Below are 19,198 nucleotides of genomic sequence, written 5' to 3' on the forward strand. Positions count from 1 at the left end.
GCATAACGTCCCTTGTTATGACCAAATAACTCAATCTTTGTTTCATCAGTCCACAGCACCTTATTCCAAAATGAAGCTGGCTTGTCCAAATGTGAGTTTGCATACCTCAAGCGACTCTGTGGCGTGTGTGCAGAAAAGGCTTCTTCCGCATCACTCTCCCATACAGCTTCTCCTTGTGCAAAGTGCACTGAATTGTTGAACGATGCAGTGACACCATCGGCAGCAAGATGATGTTGTAGGTCTTTGGAGGTGGTCTGTTTTTGACCGTTCTCACCATCCTTCGCCTCTCTGAGATTTTACTTGGCCTGCCACTTCTGGCCTTAACAAGAACTGTGCCTGTGGTCTTCCATTTCCTCACTATGTTCCTCACAGTGGACACTGACAGCTTAAATCTCTGTGATAGCTTTTTGTAGCCTTCCTCTAAACCATAATGTTAAACAATCTTTGTTTTCAGGTCATTTGAGAGTTGTTTTGAGGCCCCCATATTGCCACTCTTCAGAGGAGAGTCAAAGAGAACAACTTGCAATTGGCCACCTTAAATACCCTTTCTCATGATTGGATGCACAAGTCTATGAAGTTGAGAGAATGCCAAGTGTGTGCAATGCTGTCATCAACACAAAGGGTACTTTGAAGAATATAAAATATATTTGTATTTGTTTAACACTTTTTGATTATGTGATTCCATAGTTGGTCTTCACTATTATTCTGCAATGTAAAAAAAATCAAAATAAAGAAACTCTTGAATGAGTAAGTGTCCAAACTTTTGGCTGGTAATATGTATTATATATATATATATATATATTTTTTTTCCCAAAGTAAATGTAGACAATTACATTGATTGTGGCTTCTATTTGCAATATTAAAGCTGATCCACCTACTACATTGAAAAAAAAAATACTCTCAGGGGAGACGTGCTAGAAAATGTACCAACGAGGCTAGTGAAGTATCCACTCTTCTAACTGGGGAAATCGCAATTTGTCCAAATGATCAGTGACAATCTGTATACCAGAACTAAGTCACATCCGTCTGTTTGACATGTTATGAAAGCCCAGTCCTGTGCCATCACTATCAACTCTCCCCCTCATAACTTCAGATGGACAGATGCCCCAGCATATGACATCATCAGTGCGTTCCCACAGCGCTGGTACAGTGAGGACTGACACTCCTCTCCTGTGGGCTCACTCCCAATGCTGCTCTGCTGCTCAGGACTAGGCCAGGCCCACCTCAATGACAGAACAACAATCGCCCTGTTGCTCTCCTCGTGGTTATAAAATACTGTATTGACTTTCATAATCATGTATATTCAGATCTCATAGGGATGCCACACTAGGGGGTGCCAACACGTGCATACAGAACTATCCTTTTCAGGATCATCATGACATGGGAAAAATCCTAATTTCCATAGGAATACTTGCAATAATTATTGATGCTGATAATTCACCTCGAACCATTTAAAATGGAAAGATTTTAAAACAAGTAAATTACAATTCACCATGTGGAGATCGCCAAGCCAACTTATTGAAAACAAACTTTATTTCAGTGTAAATACAATTAAGGATAAATTCAATATAAAAATATGACATAAGGCAAGTTGTCTAACTTTGTTCAAGCTCAAATGAGAACTCAGTCTCATCTAGACAAGTCTGTCCCAAGTTAGTGTCATGATGTTCGTCAACTGAAGGAAAGCATTTGACGTGACATTCCAGCAATAAATGAACTCTTTTTGCTCTTCGACCACTGAAACAAACTAGAATAAAGTTTGTGGTCAGTCATGTCACATTTTTTTGATGACAAAATTCTGACAACCATTAGTTATGTTATTCATTTCAAACCAAACATGTCTTGCTATTAGATAGCATTTTGCTAGTACAGATGAGGGCACCAAAGTGAACAGTGTATCAGGACAAAGTAGGCACAGGGACTCACCTGTTAGATTACAGTATGTTGCTCTGCAAGAGTAAACAGACCCATAACAACCAGTCCCACAAATACTGTTGAGTGTGTAAAAATGGCTTCAGTCCACATCGTCACAGACCATTATCCCCCATAACTAGCTTTGACATATCTTCTTCGAGGACAACCCATGAAGCAATGTTTAAGGAATGTATTGAGTTGCTCTGTCGGCTGAAACACCAAAAATGAGTAAAGTTGAGAGAAAGAAAGCCACTAGCAAATTTGCCTGGGAGTAAATTGGCTTGCATGGTGATGGCAGCAAAAGCACAGACAGGCACGATTGAACATCAAAGCAAGCCCACTACCTGAGAGAAACATCTGCTAACATTAAAATAAAATCATAATTTACAGACGGACAGAGGTCTCTGAACAGTATCTCTGTTATAAGGCTGACAATGTCTTTTCAGTATTAGCCCTACCACTGTTAAAAGCCACCCACATGCCAGAGTCAGATGCTACAAATACGCCATTAAATAAAAAATAAAAATGTGGGTTAGTAACATTTCCTGTTGAATCACTCAAAAACAGATTTAAATATTTTCAGTTGATTGTCAACCACATCCAACATTATTTCCCCAGAGGGAAGATTAAAATAATAAAATAGTGTTATTTATTGAAAAAGACAACAACCCCATCCATGTGTGTCATAAAAAAAAGGGAGGGCCTCTGACAACACAAAGAAACAAATGTATCAGTAAAACATTGATAAAAACAAAAAAAACACACTGGTTTGAGAACAGCTCTTTCACCATAAGCCCTTTGACTGAAATGCATGACCTGATCAAGGATTCCGTCCCCAATGGGCCAACATGAGATTCCATTTCATACTCAATGGAGTATGGAAGAAGCAAGGCCAACATGGAAGCCTTAACCAATTAGCCTGATGGTTCAGTCTGTTTTAGAGACCGGCTAGCAGCTGGGGCTACTGGGTAATGCAGTTCTCTCCCATGTCCTGGGCGTAGCGGTCTGAGACGGTGGTGCGGAGCTCTTCCACGTCACGACGCAGCTGCTGGGCTTCTGTCAACTTCCTCTGGAGGACCTCAGGACTCAGCCAATCCTCCACCTGCTCTGCCATGGGCGGGGGAGCTGGGGTGAAGAAGAAACAGTTACTACACACTATGAAAGTTATTATTTTTTTTCTTCTCTTCAGAATGGAGCCGTGTCGTTTTTTAACTTTAGGCTTTTTGAATGGTCTTCAACGGGCAAAAATGTAGAGCATATGGTTTCCAGCACAAGAACATAAGTCATCTGGCTGAAGTAAATTCATCAATCTCCCCCCCAAAAAAAAAACACACACACACACCAAACACTTTCAGGAAATTGATGATACAATCAAGCCCATTCAAAAGATAAGTGACAGACCTGGAAGTATGACGTAGGGCGACAACGTATTACAACGCTGGAAGTATTCTGTGGCGACAACATTCAAGCTACAACTGATCAGCGTTTCAGGATTAAGTGAAAAATAGCGGCAGCCTTCTTTTAATGCTACTAAACCCTGCAGTGGCCATCACTCACATGTAATGCCAAGCAGCAGCGAGAGGTTGGGGTCTCGGCCCTGTGACCGCTGGGTCAGGACGTTGCAGAGGGAGCGCAGGTCGCAGAGGCACGAGGCCATCTCCCCGTGGAGACGCTGGGTGAGGCGGGCCCCGGCCGGCCGCAGCGAGGACGACGTCCTGTCCAGGTTCACCCTCTCCGAGTCCTCCAGACGCTCATGGAGGGTCAGGTTCTGCTCCATTAGTTCCTGGTTCTGGGCCGACAGCTGGGAATACGCAGAGAAAACACCGTTAAGAATGACAGAAATAGGCAACATATTCAACTCAGTGTTTCTACACCTAAAATTGTTGGGTGCTGGAGAATCGTCATAGATACTCCATGTAAAATACAATGGACAGTTCCAGCACCCCAAAATGTCATGGTTAATGAATAACTATTGAAATTGAACCTACTGTCCAGTTCATCATTTTATGCATTAGGACAGAACATGAACTCTGGGGCTCTCAAGAGGATTCCCCATCAGAACATGGAGCAGAGCATTATTTCCAGTAGCCGTGTAGTCCTGTCCTACCATCTCACCTCCTTCATGGCTGTGCGGAGCTGGAGCAGCCCCTGCTCTTTAGAACAAACCTCCTCTCTCATAGCATGGGAGCTGCTCTCCTCCTGAGACACCTGCTCCTCCAGGGTCTACAGACAGGTCAGAGGTTGGACATTGGTTAGGCATGGCTACTAAGTCCATTTGGTTACTCAGAGATACAGTAGGGCAAAAAAGTATTTAGTCAGCCACCAATTGTGCAAGTTCTCCCACTTAAAATGAGATGCCAGTAATTTTCATCATAGGTACACTTCAACTATGACAGACAAAATGAGAAAACATTTCAGAAAATCACATTGTAGGATTTTTAATGAATTTGCAAATTATGGTGGAAAATAAGTATTTGGTCAATAAATAAAGTTTCTCAATACTTTGTTATATACCCTTTGTTGGCAATGACAGAGGTCAAACGTTTTCTGTAAGTCTTCACAAGGTTTTCACACTGTTGCTGGTATTTTGGCCCATTCCTCCATGCAGATCTCCTCTAGAGCAGTGATGTTTTGGGGCTGTTGCTGGGCAACACGGACTTTCAACTCCCTCCAAAGATTTTCTATGGGGTTGAGATCTGGAGACTGGCTAGGCCACTCCAGGACCTTGAAATGCTTCTTACGAAGCCTCTCCTTTGTTGCCCGGGCGGTGTGTTTGGGATCATTGTCATGCTGAAAGACCCAGCCACGTTTCATCTTCAATGCCCTTGCTGATGGGAGGTTTTCACTCAAAATCTCATGATACATGGCCCCATTCATTCTTTCCTTTACACGGATCAGTCGTCCTGGTCCCTTTGCAGAAAAACAGCCCCAAAGCAGGATGTTTCCACCCCCATGCTTCACAGTAGGTATGGTGTTCTTTGGATGCAACTCAGCATTCTTTCTCCTCCAAACACGACGAGTTGAGTTTTTACCAAAAAGTTATATTTTGGTTTCATCTTACCATATGACATTCTCCCAATCTTCTTCTGGATCATCCAAATGCTCTCTAGCAAACATCAGACGGGCCTGGACTTGTATTGGCTTAAGCAGGGGGACACGTCTGGCACTGCAAGATTTGAGTCCCTGGCGGCATAGTGTGTTACTGATGGTAGGCTGTTACACTTTGGTCCCAGCTCTCTGCAGGTCATTCACTAGGTCCCCCCGTGTGGTTCTGGGATTTTTGCTCACCGTTCTTGTGATCATTTTGACCCCACGGGGTGAGATCTTGCGTGGAGCCCCAGATCGAGGGAGATTATCAGTGGTCTTGTATGTCTTCCATTTCCTAATAATTGCTCCCACAGTCGATTTCTTCAAACCAAGCTGCTTACCTATTGCAGATTCAGTCTTCCCAGCCTGGTGCAGGTATACAATTGTGTTTCTGGTGTCCTTTGACAGCTCTTTGGTCTTGGCCATAGTGGAGATTGGAGTGTGACTGTTTGAGGTTGTGGACAGGTGTCTTTTATACTGATAACAAGTTCAAACAGGTGCCATTAAAACAGGTAACGAGTGGAGGACAGAGGAGCCTCTTAAAGAAGAAGAAGTTACAGGTCTGTGAGAGCCAGAAATCTTGCTTGTTTGTAGGTGACCAAATACTTATTTTCCACCTTAATTTGCAAATAAATTCATTAAAAATCCTTCAAATGTGATTTTCTGGATTTGTTTTTCTCATTTTGTCTGTCATAGTTGAAGTGTACCTATGATGAAAATTACAGGTCTCTCTATTTTTAAGTGGGAGAACTTGCACAATTGGTGGCTGACTAAATACTTTTTTGCCCCACTGTATCATCCGAGGTGTGAACTGATTGAATTCGTATCACGTACTACGATCTGGGCGCCCAGTTTCTCCATCACCCTCAGCTGCTTCTCTAGGACCTGGACAAGAAGAGAAGAACGTTTTAGAACCAGCATGAGACGACAACCACAAAAAGCAGAGAAACATTTCACAATGTAATGTACCGGGTGAAAATGTCAATGTAAGGAAGGAACCAGATGAAAAGACTGACCTTTTTAAGTCTCTGCTGTTCTTCTCTCAGGCTGCTGTTCTCCCCTCTGAGTATTTCCACATCCAGGGAGGGTAACCTTGCCCCGTCCTCCAAGCCCTCCTGCACCCGCTCTTGTAAACTGACACACACAAAAACAAATGACCAAAATGGGTCATTATACATACAGCGTAGGTTATACGAGTAGGCGTGCATGTTAAAATCAGTGTGCATGCACACCTGGAATGCAATCATTTCAGAATGAGTGTAAAGCTGTGTGTGGGGTAGTAAAATACTTGGCCCTGGTTGGATAGCTCAGAGAGTTTGCTCTTTTCTAACCATAGCGTCGAGTTTAGATTGGTGTGTGTGTGTGTACCTGGTGACAGTGGTGAGCAGCTCCCTCTCCCTGCGTCTCTGCTCCTCCAGCTGGGTGTCCTTCTCCCGGGTGTGTGTGCGACCCTCCTCCAGACACACCTCCAGCTCTCTGACCCGGCCCTGCAGCTGGGACGCCCGCTGCTCCGCCTCCAACAGCTAAAACACACAACACACACGTCAGCACTAAACTCACGGCCCGCTCGCGTGTGGCAAATCAGACGATTTATACATCTTATTAATGAGACAGACAGTGAACACACACAAAAAATAAAAATAATAAAAATAAAATCAAACGTTTTTTTATTTTTTAAAATCGCCAGACGGCAATAAAAAGACGACCTGGAACGTGACCATAAACACCCAGTCATTTTGATGAGGTAGAACGTAGTTGTGTTGAGTGAGATGAAGGTATGTGTGTGTTTAATGCAGTCTGTGCTGGTTTTGACCTGTTTGCTCTGGCCCTGGTAGTCCTCCATAGTGGGCAGGTCAGCGAGGTAGCGCTCCAGAGTCTCGATGCGCTGCTGCTTCTCTCGGTTCTGCTCTGCCTCCTTCTGGCACTTCTTCTTCAGGCTGTTGATGTGCTTGTCCCGGCTGCGAATCTACACACGCGCAACGTTAAGTATGGAATAACGGTCACTTTTTATAAATAGAAAAATTCCCTGACTGCAACACGACACCTAGTTACTAAGTCGCATGAAATAACTGTGACGTTATGCAATTCGAAAAGGGAATCAGTTTATGTAATTAGCAACTGGACTATCAATGTAGCAGTGTGATGTTGTGGCCAGACTTCTCACCCTCTCCTCCTGCTTCTTCAGCTCCTCGGCGTGCCTCTCGCTGGTCTCCCTCAGCGCATCGTTCAGGCGCCGCGTCTCCGCCTCCACGGCACCGAGGCGGCGCTCTGCCTCCGCTTTCTCCTGGGCGGCGCAGTCACCGCGCTCTGCAAACTGGGCCCGCAGGAAGGCATTCTCCCTCTGAGCCTCCTGGAAGGCACACAGGAAAGACTTCGAGGTCATCCGTGGTCATGCAGTTTCAGCTCCATGAAGTGTGTGTGGGCCTCTGGATAAGAGAGTCTGCTAAATGACAAAATGTAAAAGGATGTGCGAGTGTGCGCCGCTCGCTCACCTGCAGTCGGAGCAGACACATATCGCCGTACGGAGCGCCGCGGCCGAGCAGGGCCCCGTGGACCTGCAGCTCGCTCTCCCGCAGCCGCTGCTCCAGCTGAGACATCTGCTGCTTCTGTCTACAAACACAGCACAGAGTAAACCACCAGTGACATGGTCAGATACCACACACACTTCCCCTGACACAGCCCGCTGGAAGTGTATAGAAAATATTAGTTTTTTTCCAGGTAGGTTATTAGATATCCCTCACCCCAGGACACTTTAAAGGAGCGTCTTCATGGATCAGAGATTACTTTCAGCCTACCCAAGGCTCTGATAAAGGCGCGCTACGCCAGAACATAAGCCTGTTTGTCACCCCCCCTCCCCCCCAAAAGACAGATCAACGCAGGCACTTTTTCCTTTTTTTTCCTGGATAGTCACCAGTTGCAGTGTCCTGGGGTAAGGAATACTTGGGATTATCCAGCAGTCGCGCACCTGATTATTTTGTTCAAGCAAGGCCGAAGTGAGTTTGGTTAACATTTTCAATCTGAAGTAATAGGCGTGTACCTCTCGATGACGAGCTCCTTCTCCTTCAGAATGCTCTCGTTGGCTTTGATCGCCGCCTCCCACTTCCTGGTCTCTGGTGGCATGGAGGAGGTGGAGTAGAGAGCAGGGTACTGGCCCACTCCAGCAGTCATCATCTGCACACACACAATGTATTGGACATGTCCGATGTCCGACTCAACTATAAAGAATACCCAACAGCCTTATAACCAAGGAGGGTTTGAATGTAGCTGAAGGTTGTGACTAATAACAACTAATAGCAAGATAACTAAAATGTAAAACATACTGTGCCTGTAAAACATATATAGGTTAAGAACTTTTTGGAAAGAGCAGTTTGAAAGATATGGCAAATAGAAATCAAAACAGATGGACATCAGAACTAGAAACAAACTAGAATTGTGTCCATAAAATATATATAGTATGTATAAGCTGGAAATACAGGGTCTAAGCGTTGTTGTTCACTAATTTGCTCCAGTTGGGGGAGGGGTGGTAGGGTAATAAATACACACAAACGTGGAAAAAGTACACAAGTCACTGTAGTAAAAGTAAAGATTCCTTTATAGAAAATGACTCAAGTAAAAGTCACCCAGTACTACTTGAGTAAAGTATATTTAGAACCAAATATTTTAAGTATCAAAAGTAAAAGTATTAATTTCAATATTCCTTATTTTATGTAAACCAAACAGCACAATTCTTTGTTTATGGATAGCCAGGGGCACAACACATTCATTTACAAAGAAAACATGTGTTTAGTGAGTCCGCCAGATCAGAGGTAGTAGGGATGAACAGGGATGTTCTCTTGATAAGTGCGTGAATTTGACCATTTCCTGTCAAAATGTAACAAGTACTTTTAGGTGTCAGGGAAAATGTTTGGAGTAAAAAGCACAATTTTCTTTAAGAATGTAGTGAAGTAAAAGTAGAAGTTGTGAAAGATATAAAAAAGTAAAGTAAAGTACAGAACTACAGATACCCCAAAAAGCTACTTAAGTAGTACTTTAAAGGATTTTTACACCACTGTGTGTGTGTGTGATATATATATATTACCAGTCAAAAGTTGACACCTAATCATTCAAGGGTTTCTCTTTATTTTTTACTGAAGGACACCAATAATAAAGAAGAGACGTGCTTGGGCCAAGAAGCACGAGAATTAGACATTAGACCAGTGGAAATCTGTCCTTTGGTCAAAATGTGCGATTTTTGGTTCCAACCCCCGTGTCTTTGTGAGATGCAGAGTATGTGAATGGATGATCTCCGCATGGGTAGTTCCCACCGTGAAGCATTGAGGAGGAGGTGTGATGGTGCTTTGCTGGTGACACTGTCAGTGATTTATTCAGAATTCAAGGAACACTTAACCAGCATGGCTGCCACAGCATTCTGCAGCTATATGCCATCCTATCTGGTTTGTGCTTAGTGGGACTATAATTTCATTTTTCAACAAGACAATGGCCCAACACACCTCCAGGCTGTGTAAGGGCTATTTGACCAAGAAGGAGAGTGATTGAGTGCTGCATCACATGACCTGGCCTCCACAATCACCTGACCTCAACCCAATTGAGATGGTTTGGGATGAGTTGGACCGCAGAGTGAAGGAGAAGTAGCCAACAAGTGCTCAGCATGTGGGAACTTCTTCAAGACTGTTGGAAAAGCATACCAGGTGAAGCTGTTTGAGAGAATGCCAAGGGTGTACAAAGCTGTCATGAAGGCAAAAGGTGGCTACATTGAAGAAACTCAAATATAAAATATATTTTGATTTGTTTAACACTTTTGGTTACTACATGATTGCATGTGTTATTCCATTTTGATGTCATCACTATTATTCTACAATGTAGAAAATAAATAAAAACCCTTGAGTAAGTGTCCAAACTTCTAACTGGTAGTGTGTGTGTATTGTCATGACGTTGCCCTCTTTGGGTACAGTGAGCACCATCACCCTCTGTCTCCTACACTCAGGCTGCTGCGACCTCAGGTTGTAAATTCCTGGAGGAGATGATCTCCTCATGGCCACAGTATAGAGAGAACGTGAGTTTTCAGAGAGAAAAAAGGAATTTCTTCCACCACACAGAACTGGAGGTCCGAACAGTATTTATGTTCTGGAGAATGTATAAAAGATCGGTGAAGAATCCAGCTACGAACTGGTCCGTTTGGTACAATTTTGTGAAATGTCATTCACACACAGAGAGCGAGAGAGGACAGACTCTCCAACAGAAACAAACTTTTCAACAGAGACCCCGACGACTCACTGAGCATAAATATATTGATTGCAATTGTTCCCGAATGAGTGAGTTTTCATGTGCAAAGGATTATCATTTCAATTGTTATAATTATCACTGTCTAACAAGCCGCCATACCGGTTTAGCCCACTAGGGCACATCCCCCTATCATTTCTTTGTAAAAATATCTATTTTGTTTGTTTGTGGGATGCATTTCTGTGAATTACTTAGTAAATAAATGATTTTAAGACAATTGATGTATGGATGACTCGGTGAAGACTGGGTTCGTGCAGATAACCAACAATTTACGACATTTGGAATGAGACTAACATGAGGTAAATAATAATTCATTAATCAGAAGACTAAGTGATCAGATATCAAAATATTTGAAAGTTATATTAGGAAAAATATAACTTTATAATCTGAATATTTTCCTTGGTGCCCCGACTTCCTAGTTAATTACAGTTACATGATTAATCAGTTTAATCGTGTAATAATAATTACAGAGAGTTATTTGATAAATAAGTCTTCAGTTTTACGGATGCCAATGACACGACAGTATGTATATGCAAAAAAATATATGGGGGATTGGAAGTGATGCAGACAATTACACTGATAGAAGCTACAATATTAAAGCTAAGCTAAAATAAATACAACAATTTAAAAAAGGAAGCCATCTTCTCTAAATCTGGCAACATTCAACCACTTTACTCACTTAAAATGTTTTCGGTTGTCCTAACATGAGAATTGTGATCAGGTCTAATGTGAACTACATGTGTACTCCAGAGTGAAATGGGTCAGTCTTACGCTAGCTGTTCTTACGTCTAAATGCTCAGCTCACCTGCATCTGCTCCACTTGAACACGGAGACTCTCCAGCTGCTGCTTGTGCTGCTGTTGCTGCTGCCAGCTGAGCAGCTCGCTGCATCTCTCCTGCAGCATGGGTTCATAGGCCTTGGCCTCCCTCAACAGAGCCTGGGTCTGCAGATACAGAGAGCTGGGGTACACACCTGCTGACCCAGCCACAGTTCCACCGGGCTGGCTGCTTCTCTGGCTGTAGGGGTCTGGAGCTCCGGGGACCCCTGGCCTTGTCTCGGGGAGAGCCTTGTACGAGTGCTCCATGGAACCCCTGTAGGCTTCTCCGCTGCACTCGGGAGTCACCCCCAGGCTGGTCATCTGGAGCCTGAGTCGGACGTCGGGGCAGTAGCCTGCCAGCAGGGCAGATTGGTTCATTGTGGGCTCCATGGCAGGCATGTCGAACCTCTGGCCCTCTTCCATGCAAGAGTGGTCCCCCGAGGGGAACAAAGAGTGGTCTAGTCCGTTCACGAGGCTGCGATAGCGGCTCAAGCAGTCTGGCTTGGGTCCGGCGGGGTCAGCTCCCCCCATGCCGTCTTGTGTCATGTCCAGGTTGGGGGAAGAGGCTGATTTGGAGAGGGAGGACGACTTCGAGCTGGAGGTTCCACTGGAGGTTCGGGAGCCCGAGGAGGGCCTGTGTGCCTCGGCAGAAGCCTGGGAATCTTCTTGGGAACAGGGCTGGGGCTTGGAGGCCGGTGGTCCGGCCGTGGAAGGCATGACATGGGCAGTGGGGATGGGAATCTGGCTGCGGATGGGCTGGAACGAGGGGCTGCTGCTGGAACTGCAGAAATCTGTAGGGGTAAAAGAAAGGAACCGTTGGATTTGGTTACGAATTTGAAGCAGCATTCATTCAGTAACAATAAAAGTTACATTGCTTTCACTGGGAAGTGGTGAACAAAACTGCCACTCGGGTGGCATTGAATTCCGTGAATGGCCTTAGACTACAACTCTTCCTTTCTCCAAACAATCTCTGGCTTAAGACTCCTTTACAGAGAGCTGGTATGATGTACCTACCCAATACCAGCCACACTATTTTCAGATGGTGATGTAAAGCATACTACACACCGTGACTGGGGTCAGTGGGTGGCCGACTTTGCCTGTCAGGTGACACCACTAGTGCTGACAGACCTAGTAAGTAGACCTTAGCCAACTCAACTTTATTTGATTTATTTCACCTTTATTTAACCAGGTAGGCTAGTTGAGAACAAGTTCTCATTTACAACTGCGACCTGGCCAAGATAAAGCATAGCAATTCGACACATACAACACCAGAGTTACATATGGAATAAACAAAACAGTCAATAACACAGTAGAACAAAAGAAAAGTCTATATACATTGAGTGCAAATGAGGTAAGATAAGGGAGTTAAGGCAATAAATAGGCCATGGTGGCGAAGTAATTACAATATAGAAATTACACACTGGAATGGTAGATGTGCAGAAGATGAATGTGCAAGTAGAGATACTGGGGTGCAAAGGAGCAAGATAAATAAATAAATACAGTATGGGGATGAGGTAGGTAGATAGCCCATCTGTAAACAGCCCATCTATGTACAGGTGCAGTGGTCTGTGAGCTGGTCTGACAGCTGGCGCTTAAAGCTAGTGAGGGAGATGTGAGTCTCCAGCTTCAGAGATTTTTGCAGTACGTTCCAGTCATTGGAGGCAGAGAACTGGAAGGAAAGACAACCTAAGGAGGAATTGGCTTTGGGGGTGACCAGTGAGATATACCTGCTGGAGCGCATGCTACGAGTGGGTGCTGCTATGGTGACCAGTGAGCTGAGATAAGGCAGGGCTTTACCGAGCAGAGACTTGTAGATAACCTGTAGCCAGTGGGTTTGGCGACGAGTATGAAGCTAGGGCCAACCAACGAGAGCGTACAGGTCGCAATGATGGGTAGCGTATGGGGCTTTGGTGACAAAACGGATGGCACTGTGATAAACTGCATCCAGTTTGCTGAGTAGAGTGTTGGAGGCTGTTTTATAGATGGCATCACCGAAGCCGAGGATCGGTAGGATGGTCAGTTTTACGAGCGTATGTTTGGCAGCATGAGTGAAGGATGCTTTGTTGCGATATAGGAAGCCGATTCTAGATATAATTTTGGATTGGAGATGCTTAATGTGAGTCTGGAAGGAGTTTAAAGTCTAGCCAGACACTTAGGTATTTGTAGTTGTCCACGTATTCTAAGTCAGAGCCGTCCAGAGTAGTGATGCTGGACAGGCGAGCAGGTGCGGGCAGTGATTGGTTGAATAGCATGCATTTAGTTTTACTTGCATTTAAGAGCAGTTGGAGGCCACAGAATGAGAGTTGTATGGCATTGAAGCTTGTCTGGAGGTTAGTTAACAGTGTCCAGAGAGGGGTATACAGAAGTATACAGAATGGTGTCGTCTGCGTAAAGGTATCAGAAAATCACCAGCAGCAAGAGCAACATCATTGATGTACACAGAGAAGAGAGTCGGCCCGAGGATTGAACCCTGTGGCAACCCCATAGAGACTGTCAGAGGTCTGGACAACAGGCCCTCCGATTTGACACACTGAACTGTCTGAGAAGTAGTTGATAAACCAAGGCTGTAGAGTCTGCCAATAAGAATGTGGTGATTGACAGAGTCAAAAGCCTTGGCCAGGTCGATGAATACGGCTGCACAGTAATGTCTCTTATCGACGGCGGTTATGATGTCGTTTAGAACCTTGATCGTGGCTGAGGTGCACCCATGACCAGCTCTGAAACCAGATTGCATAGCGGAGAAGGTACGGTGGGAATCGAAATGGTCGGTAATCTGTTTGTTAACTTCGCTTTCGAAGACCTTAGAAAGACAGATATAGGTCTGTAGCAGTTTGGGTCTAGAGTGTTACCCCCTTTGAAGAGGGGGATGACCTCAGCAGCTTTCCAATCTTTGGGAATCTCAGACGATACAAAAGAGGTTGAACAGGCTAGTAATAGGGGTTGCAACAATTTTAAAACAAACTTAAAAGTAACAGGTCTAGAACATGCGTCTTAGGGGTCATCCCTGGTCCATCCCAATGCATTTAAAAAGGGCAGCGACTAATTCAAATAAACCTTAGAGACAGTCGTGTTTGATTTTATTTCATTGCCAACAGAAAGACCATTCATTCACAAACCGAGAAACCCATTGCAGCCTCCTTACCACATACAAGAACAGACAGGCAAATAGCCTAACCTCAGATCGTGAGACTACACACCAAAGAAGCACCTCATTTTGATTGTGCGATAACGGCTACAGAGCAATATTTTGAAATAGAAACCGTTAGACACATTGGTTCTCAAATGAAGAAACATCAGCGTTTAAAGCACTGGTAAACTAGTAAAAAACAACTGGGCCTGTGTGACAGCAGACCCCACACACAAGCCCCATTTCTTTACAGCTATTTCAAGAGAAACAGACAGCACTGCTCACCTGGCACTCACTCCGACACTGGGAGAAACGTCTTATTAACTGTGACATTTAACAGCCCAGTGGAAGGGGTGAGCTGCAGCAGCAAGATGTTTAATGCGGTTGCCTAATTCCTTCCAATGCATTTTTCTGGAGGCTCGAAGGTTCTAGGCTGACAGCAGTGTAGTGTCGCAGGCAGGAAGGCCTTGTACAGCAGGGAGTATTGTCCTAGAGAATAACCAAGCCAGGCTGCCCTGTACAGCGCTCGGAGCAACCACACACAAACAGACACAGGCAGGAAAGGTTAGGGGTATTTATAGCCCCACTCTCAGGTTACAGAGTGATCCGTGCTGGCTGCTTATTTAAGCACCTAGCCCTCTCCCACCTTCCCGTGTACGTCACATTCGTACACCCCAAAAGCGAGACTAAACAGTGAGGGAGGCTAAAAAAAACTTCCCCAAAAAACACGGCTCATTTTGAACAGAGACGTGCTTAGCAATGGCAGGGGGAAAATAACAATTAGTGAGCACACAACGGGAAGGAACTGGCAAAGACAGAGGCTCTTCCAGTGAAAACATTCTTCAAATTAAACGTTCAGGTGCCCTCAAGGCTCGGCTGATTCATGAGTCTGTCTGGCTAGGACAAGTCCAAACTGCTCCGACGCTTTGAGGGAGAACAAACTAGGCCTATGTGGAATTGAAGTTGAGAGTTAATTCTCCAGCAGGTAATGGTTGGTAAACTCACTCAAAACCTAATTCGGCAAAGATATAATATAAAATGCTACTCCAGCAGTACCGGAATAACTGTGACCGAAACATACATCTATCACAAATAGAAATAGACAATTGGATAGTAGGATACAATCAGGGGCATTCAAAGACCAAACAACTTCATCCAGAGCCCCCAAAACAACACATAAGTGCCGATGAAGGATGACCTGTCAGACTGACCTTTGAACTCTCTGACACGACACTATGTCCACACTGACCCCTTCCTTTGACAGTTTAGACTGGAGTAAGGGAGTCAAGACTCATGTTGCTAAGCACTGTTATCAGTTACAGCACGGGGGAAAATCAGCTGCACTAGCTTGCTTGACAGTTGCAATGTCTCGTTAAAAGCAATTCTCCTTTTAGGTGTTCAATTGTGAATGCAGATGGCATGGCGTGATTACAATAGTTTAATGGACTCACGCCCAATTATTAGGAAATGTACTATAGAATCACAAGTAGGCTTACCACAGGCACACACACTACTACTAAAGCACACCAGTCTCACCTTCAATAGGGCATACAGACAGTACATTCACTTCCAGTCTTAGTACTTCCCAAATTATGTTCTCATTTAAACCCCGTCGGGTGCAGCTAATCTGTGAGCATTACATGTATCACTCAGCAAAGAAGGGGGGCAAGGGTTCAGTGTTTCCATTTAGCTGTCCAGTCCTGGCATTCCATCCCCCCTATCCCTCAATTAGGTTGGCAGAGCCACCTGGTAAGGAATATAATCTACCCCTTGTAAATCTCCTGAGCACATCACCCTGCTTATAAATAGGCTGTTCTCAACAACAGAGGATGCTGACCCCCGACCCCTTGTTCCAAACATAACAGTCGCAGAGAGAAACAGCAACCTCCTGTGGGTTTCTCCTTTTCATTCCCATCGACTGCTCTCAAGTTGATATGGTAGGTAGGGCGGTAGGTAGGGCGGCAGGTAGACTAGCAGTTAAGAGTGTTGGACCAGTCACTGAAAGGCCACTGGTTCGAATCCCCCCCAGCCAAATTGTTCCTGTAAGTCGCTCTGGATAAGAGCATCTGCAAAATGACTTAAATGTAAGTCCAGCGAGTACCACGTACCTTGATCTGTGCTGATCTGACAACAGCTTTGTGATAAGCCAATAAACCTGACAATCACCTCATACACCTGATAATCGTTTTCCAACTCTATGAATGTCTGGCATCTCTGGAACTAAGGCATTTCAAATTGACATTCACAGAGGTCGATCTGAACAAAAAGCTAACTTTTATTAGACATTAAAATTGTGAGCTAGTCAGCACTCAGCAGTGTAACTAACATTACGCACCACGGCGAACATAGAGAACAGTGTGTACCGTGTACGGCTGTAACAGAACTGAGCTATACCACGTGCTGCATAATAAGCATGGGTGTTATGGTAGTACACGCCAGGAAGTCAGAGCAAGAGTGAACGTTCTCACCTTCTGTGCTGTCAGATGGGGTGACGCCTAGCCCCGTGTCCCCACTGTCCGCTGTCCCAGGCCGGCGGCCAAAGCGGCTCTGGAACTTCTCAGACACAGCTGGCGTCTGCCACTCCATGTCAGGAAACCCAGCTGAAAGTCATACATGTGGGAAAAATACAACCATCATCCACAAGGTGACACTAATAGCATTTCACGACAAGCAGGTATCCCCCCCTCTTCATTTTGATGGAGTCTAAAGGCATCCTCATAGCTAAATAGGTTCCGTTTGCTCCTAGCAGAACTTGGTTAGGCGAAGCGAGTGTGTTCTCATATTCCCTAAAGACCCCTGCTTAAGAAAAAAAAAGGCAATATTGTTGTTTGTCCCACTTGAGCCACCGTAGCAACAACATTGCCAGAAACACTCAAAATAGTCTATTCATCTAAGGTAAATCAAGAAAACTGTCATTCATTTTGATGATTTTTCAGAGGACATCTTAGATATTTTTTTTTGTGGTTTGACAAACACTTCATGTTCCCACTCCTACTAGGAGTAGTACTGTTGACTGATCACCAACGAATGGGTGTAGACTTTGGCTACAAAACTTGAAATTGCTACAGAAATAATAATAATAAATTAAATATATATATATAGTGTGCACAAACAGCCGGGGAAAAAACCTACCAAAGACCAAAATGTCATAATATAGGCGCAAACTGTTTAGACTGGGAAGCTTTACCTGTCAGCTTAGACTACAGGTATCTCTGTGAGGTGGTCATTCCACTCGCGTCAGGCATGTAGTCTAGTGGTTAGAGCGTTGGGGCAGTAACCGAAAGGTTGCTAAATCAAATCTCAGAGCTGCCAAGGTAAAAATCTGTCCTTCTGTCCTTGAACAAGGCAGTTAACCCACTGTTCCTAGGCAGTCATTGTAAATAAGAATTTGTTCTTAACTGGCTTGGCTAGTTAAATAAAAAAATTAATGTCACCTGTCAAGAAAGGAGAGTGATATTAGGAACATTGTGAAATTCTGGGCCACTTTCAGTTGCAGATAGAAATGCCATAATATGTTCTACATACTATATTTACATCTGAGCGTTTCAAAATGTTGTGTCCTGCTGAACGTGCTCCTTGAGTGAACAAATAGCACAGATTGTTCTAAAGCAATGTGAACTGCAGAACAGTATAGGAAGATATAAAACACAAGCCTTCCCTCCCCCTTGTTATATAATAACCCAGCAATTGCTCAAGAGACCACAAAGTAGAGCCACAGGAACAGTATTTCTGGGCAAACACAGACCATCTGTGCTGGCAAGAACAAACACCTCGAAATTACATAACCGGAGCTTGAGTGGTTTAATGGAGGGGTGTGAGAGAGTCTAAACTGAATTTAAGAGCCAAGGGGGCGAGGGGAATGTTACACGGTTGTATCAGAAACACTCAATAGCATCTGCTGAAGATCCCATAGTTCAGTTGAAATTAGCCCACATGACTGGAAAACAGACGATCCTCGCTCTGATTGCGTTAGAAAGCGAGATCTGTGTAGCTAACCATCTACCTAGATATAGCTTATGCCAGTTAGCTATTGGTCAGCTAAATAACGTTACCAAGCGAACACGGTCAGTGCTATCCGGGATTCCTGGGACGTGTTTTCACTAAACCCTACCCTAACCATTTAAAATGTTAACTTCAATGCGGGGGGGAAGAATAGCCACGGACCCCAACTTGAACTAACGAGATAGCTACTGCTAGCTACCTACCTAACTAACGCAACTGTAATATAAAGTCGATGGCTAACTTACATGTCAATTGTGATTGTTAGTTATCTAGCTTGTTTGTTTAATAAAAAGCTAAAAGTTAGTCGGCTGCATAGCCTAGCAAATTAGCTAGCTAACGTTAGCTCAATACAAATAACAACGCAAGCTAGCTAACAAAGTTGCGTTAATGACATAACATTAGCTATCAGTAACGCTAGCAACCCATGGCGACAGCGTAACAGAACTTCCGTCACCTAAACCTACCTTTTCTGCAATACTTGAAAATGAACGGCTTGAGTGTGCCGAGATTAGCACATGTGTAATTTCGGTCGCTCTCAAGAAATCGTTCTCCTTTGCCAGAGCTGCTGTTCTAGAGTTTAGCTAGCTAACCGTCTCTGATTTGACTCAAACAACACCACAAGCTGCTAGCAACTTCAGAGTCCCGCCCATTTTAAAATAGAATGAAGACATGGGAACGTTCCATTTGTCTAGATCTGATTATAATAGAATTTGTAGATTATGCAGTAGAATTATTGAACATAGAGCAAACCAACTTAATTTGTTGTCTTGAGACTCAAGTAAATTACAACAGAAGTCATTCATGTGTCTTTGCAGCATTGTGGGCCTGGGAAACAACATAAGAAACGCATATGAACATTTCAGAAAGTACAAAACAACATGATGAATTAGGCTCTGTGAGTGAGTGATACGTTTCACTCCTCTTGTCTATTAGATTACACTTGTCATCCGTTTACATGAATCAGATTGGCA

The 19,198-nt window shown here is 44.2% G+C and overlaps 1 protein-coding gene across 2 annotated transcripts; it reads right to left on the reverse strand.

Moving 5' to 3' along the window:
* Positions 1-1,510: 1,510 nt before the first annotated feature.
* Positions 1,511-18,825, reverse strand: LOC112233295 (centrosomal protein of 85 kDa). 2 transcript variants are annotated; one of them, XM_024400824.2, is made up of 13 exons: positions 18,692-18,825; positions 16,694-16,825; positions 11,087-11,889; positions 8,039-8,172; positions 7,494-7,611; positions 7,166-7,351; positions 6,815-6,967; positions 6,370-6,524; positions 6,018-6,135; positions 5,836-5,886; positions 4,030-4,137; positions 3,472-3,715; positions 1,511-3,039 (listed from the first exon to the last, which is right to left on the reverse strand). In XM_024400824.2, exons 2-13 carry the CDS (start codon positions 16,809-16,811, stop codon positions 2,876-2,878), a joined length of 2,352 nt encoding a protein of 783 aa, XP_024256592.1. In that variant the 5' UTR covers positions 16,812-16,825; positions 18,692-18,825; the 3' UTR covers positions 1,511-2,875. The 2 variants fall into 2 exon arrangements, with proteins under 2 accessions (XP_024256592.1, XP_024256600.1); XM_024400832.2 differs by lacking the exons at positions 16,694-16,825; positions 18,692-18,825 and adding an exon at positions 14,511-14,755.
* Between the last annotated feature and the right edge of the window lie 373 nt (positions 18,826-19,198).

Source organism: Oncorhynchus tshawytscha, linkage group LG03 (genome assembly GCF_018296145.1).
Source record: "Oncorhynchus tshawytscha isolate Ot180627B linkage group LG03, Otsh_v2.0, whole genome shotgun sequence".
In the NCBI taxonomy this organism is placed as follows: domain Eukaryota; kingdom Metazoa; phylum Chordata; class Actinopteri; order Salmoniformes; family Salmonidae; genus Oncorhynchus; species Oncorhynchus tshawytscha.

Coding starts and splice junctions, on each gene's coding strand:
- LOC112233295 (XM_024400824.2), bottom strand. CDS start 16,811: ATGGAGTGGCAGACGCCAGCTGTGTCTGAGAAGTTCCAGAGCCGCTTT. Junction 6,136..6,369: donor CTGCTCACCACTGTCACCAG/GTACACACACAC, acceptor TGTGTGTGTCAG/TTTACAAGAGCGGGTGCAGG. Junction 3,716..4,029: donor TCCGCACAGCCATGAAGGAG/GTGAGATGGTAG, acceptor GCGTATTCCCAG/CTGTCGGCCCAGAACCAGGA.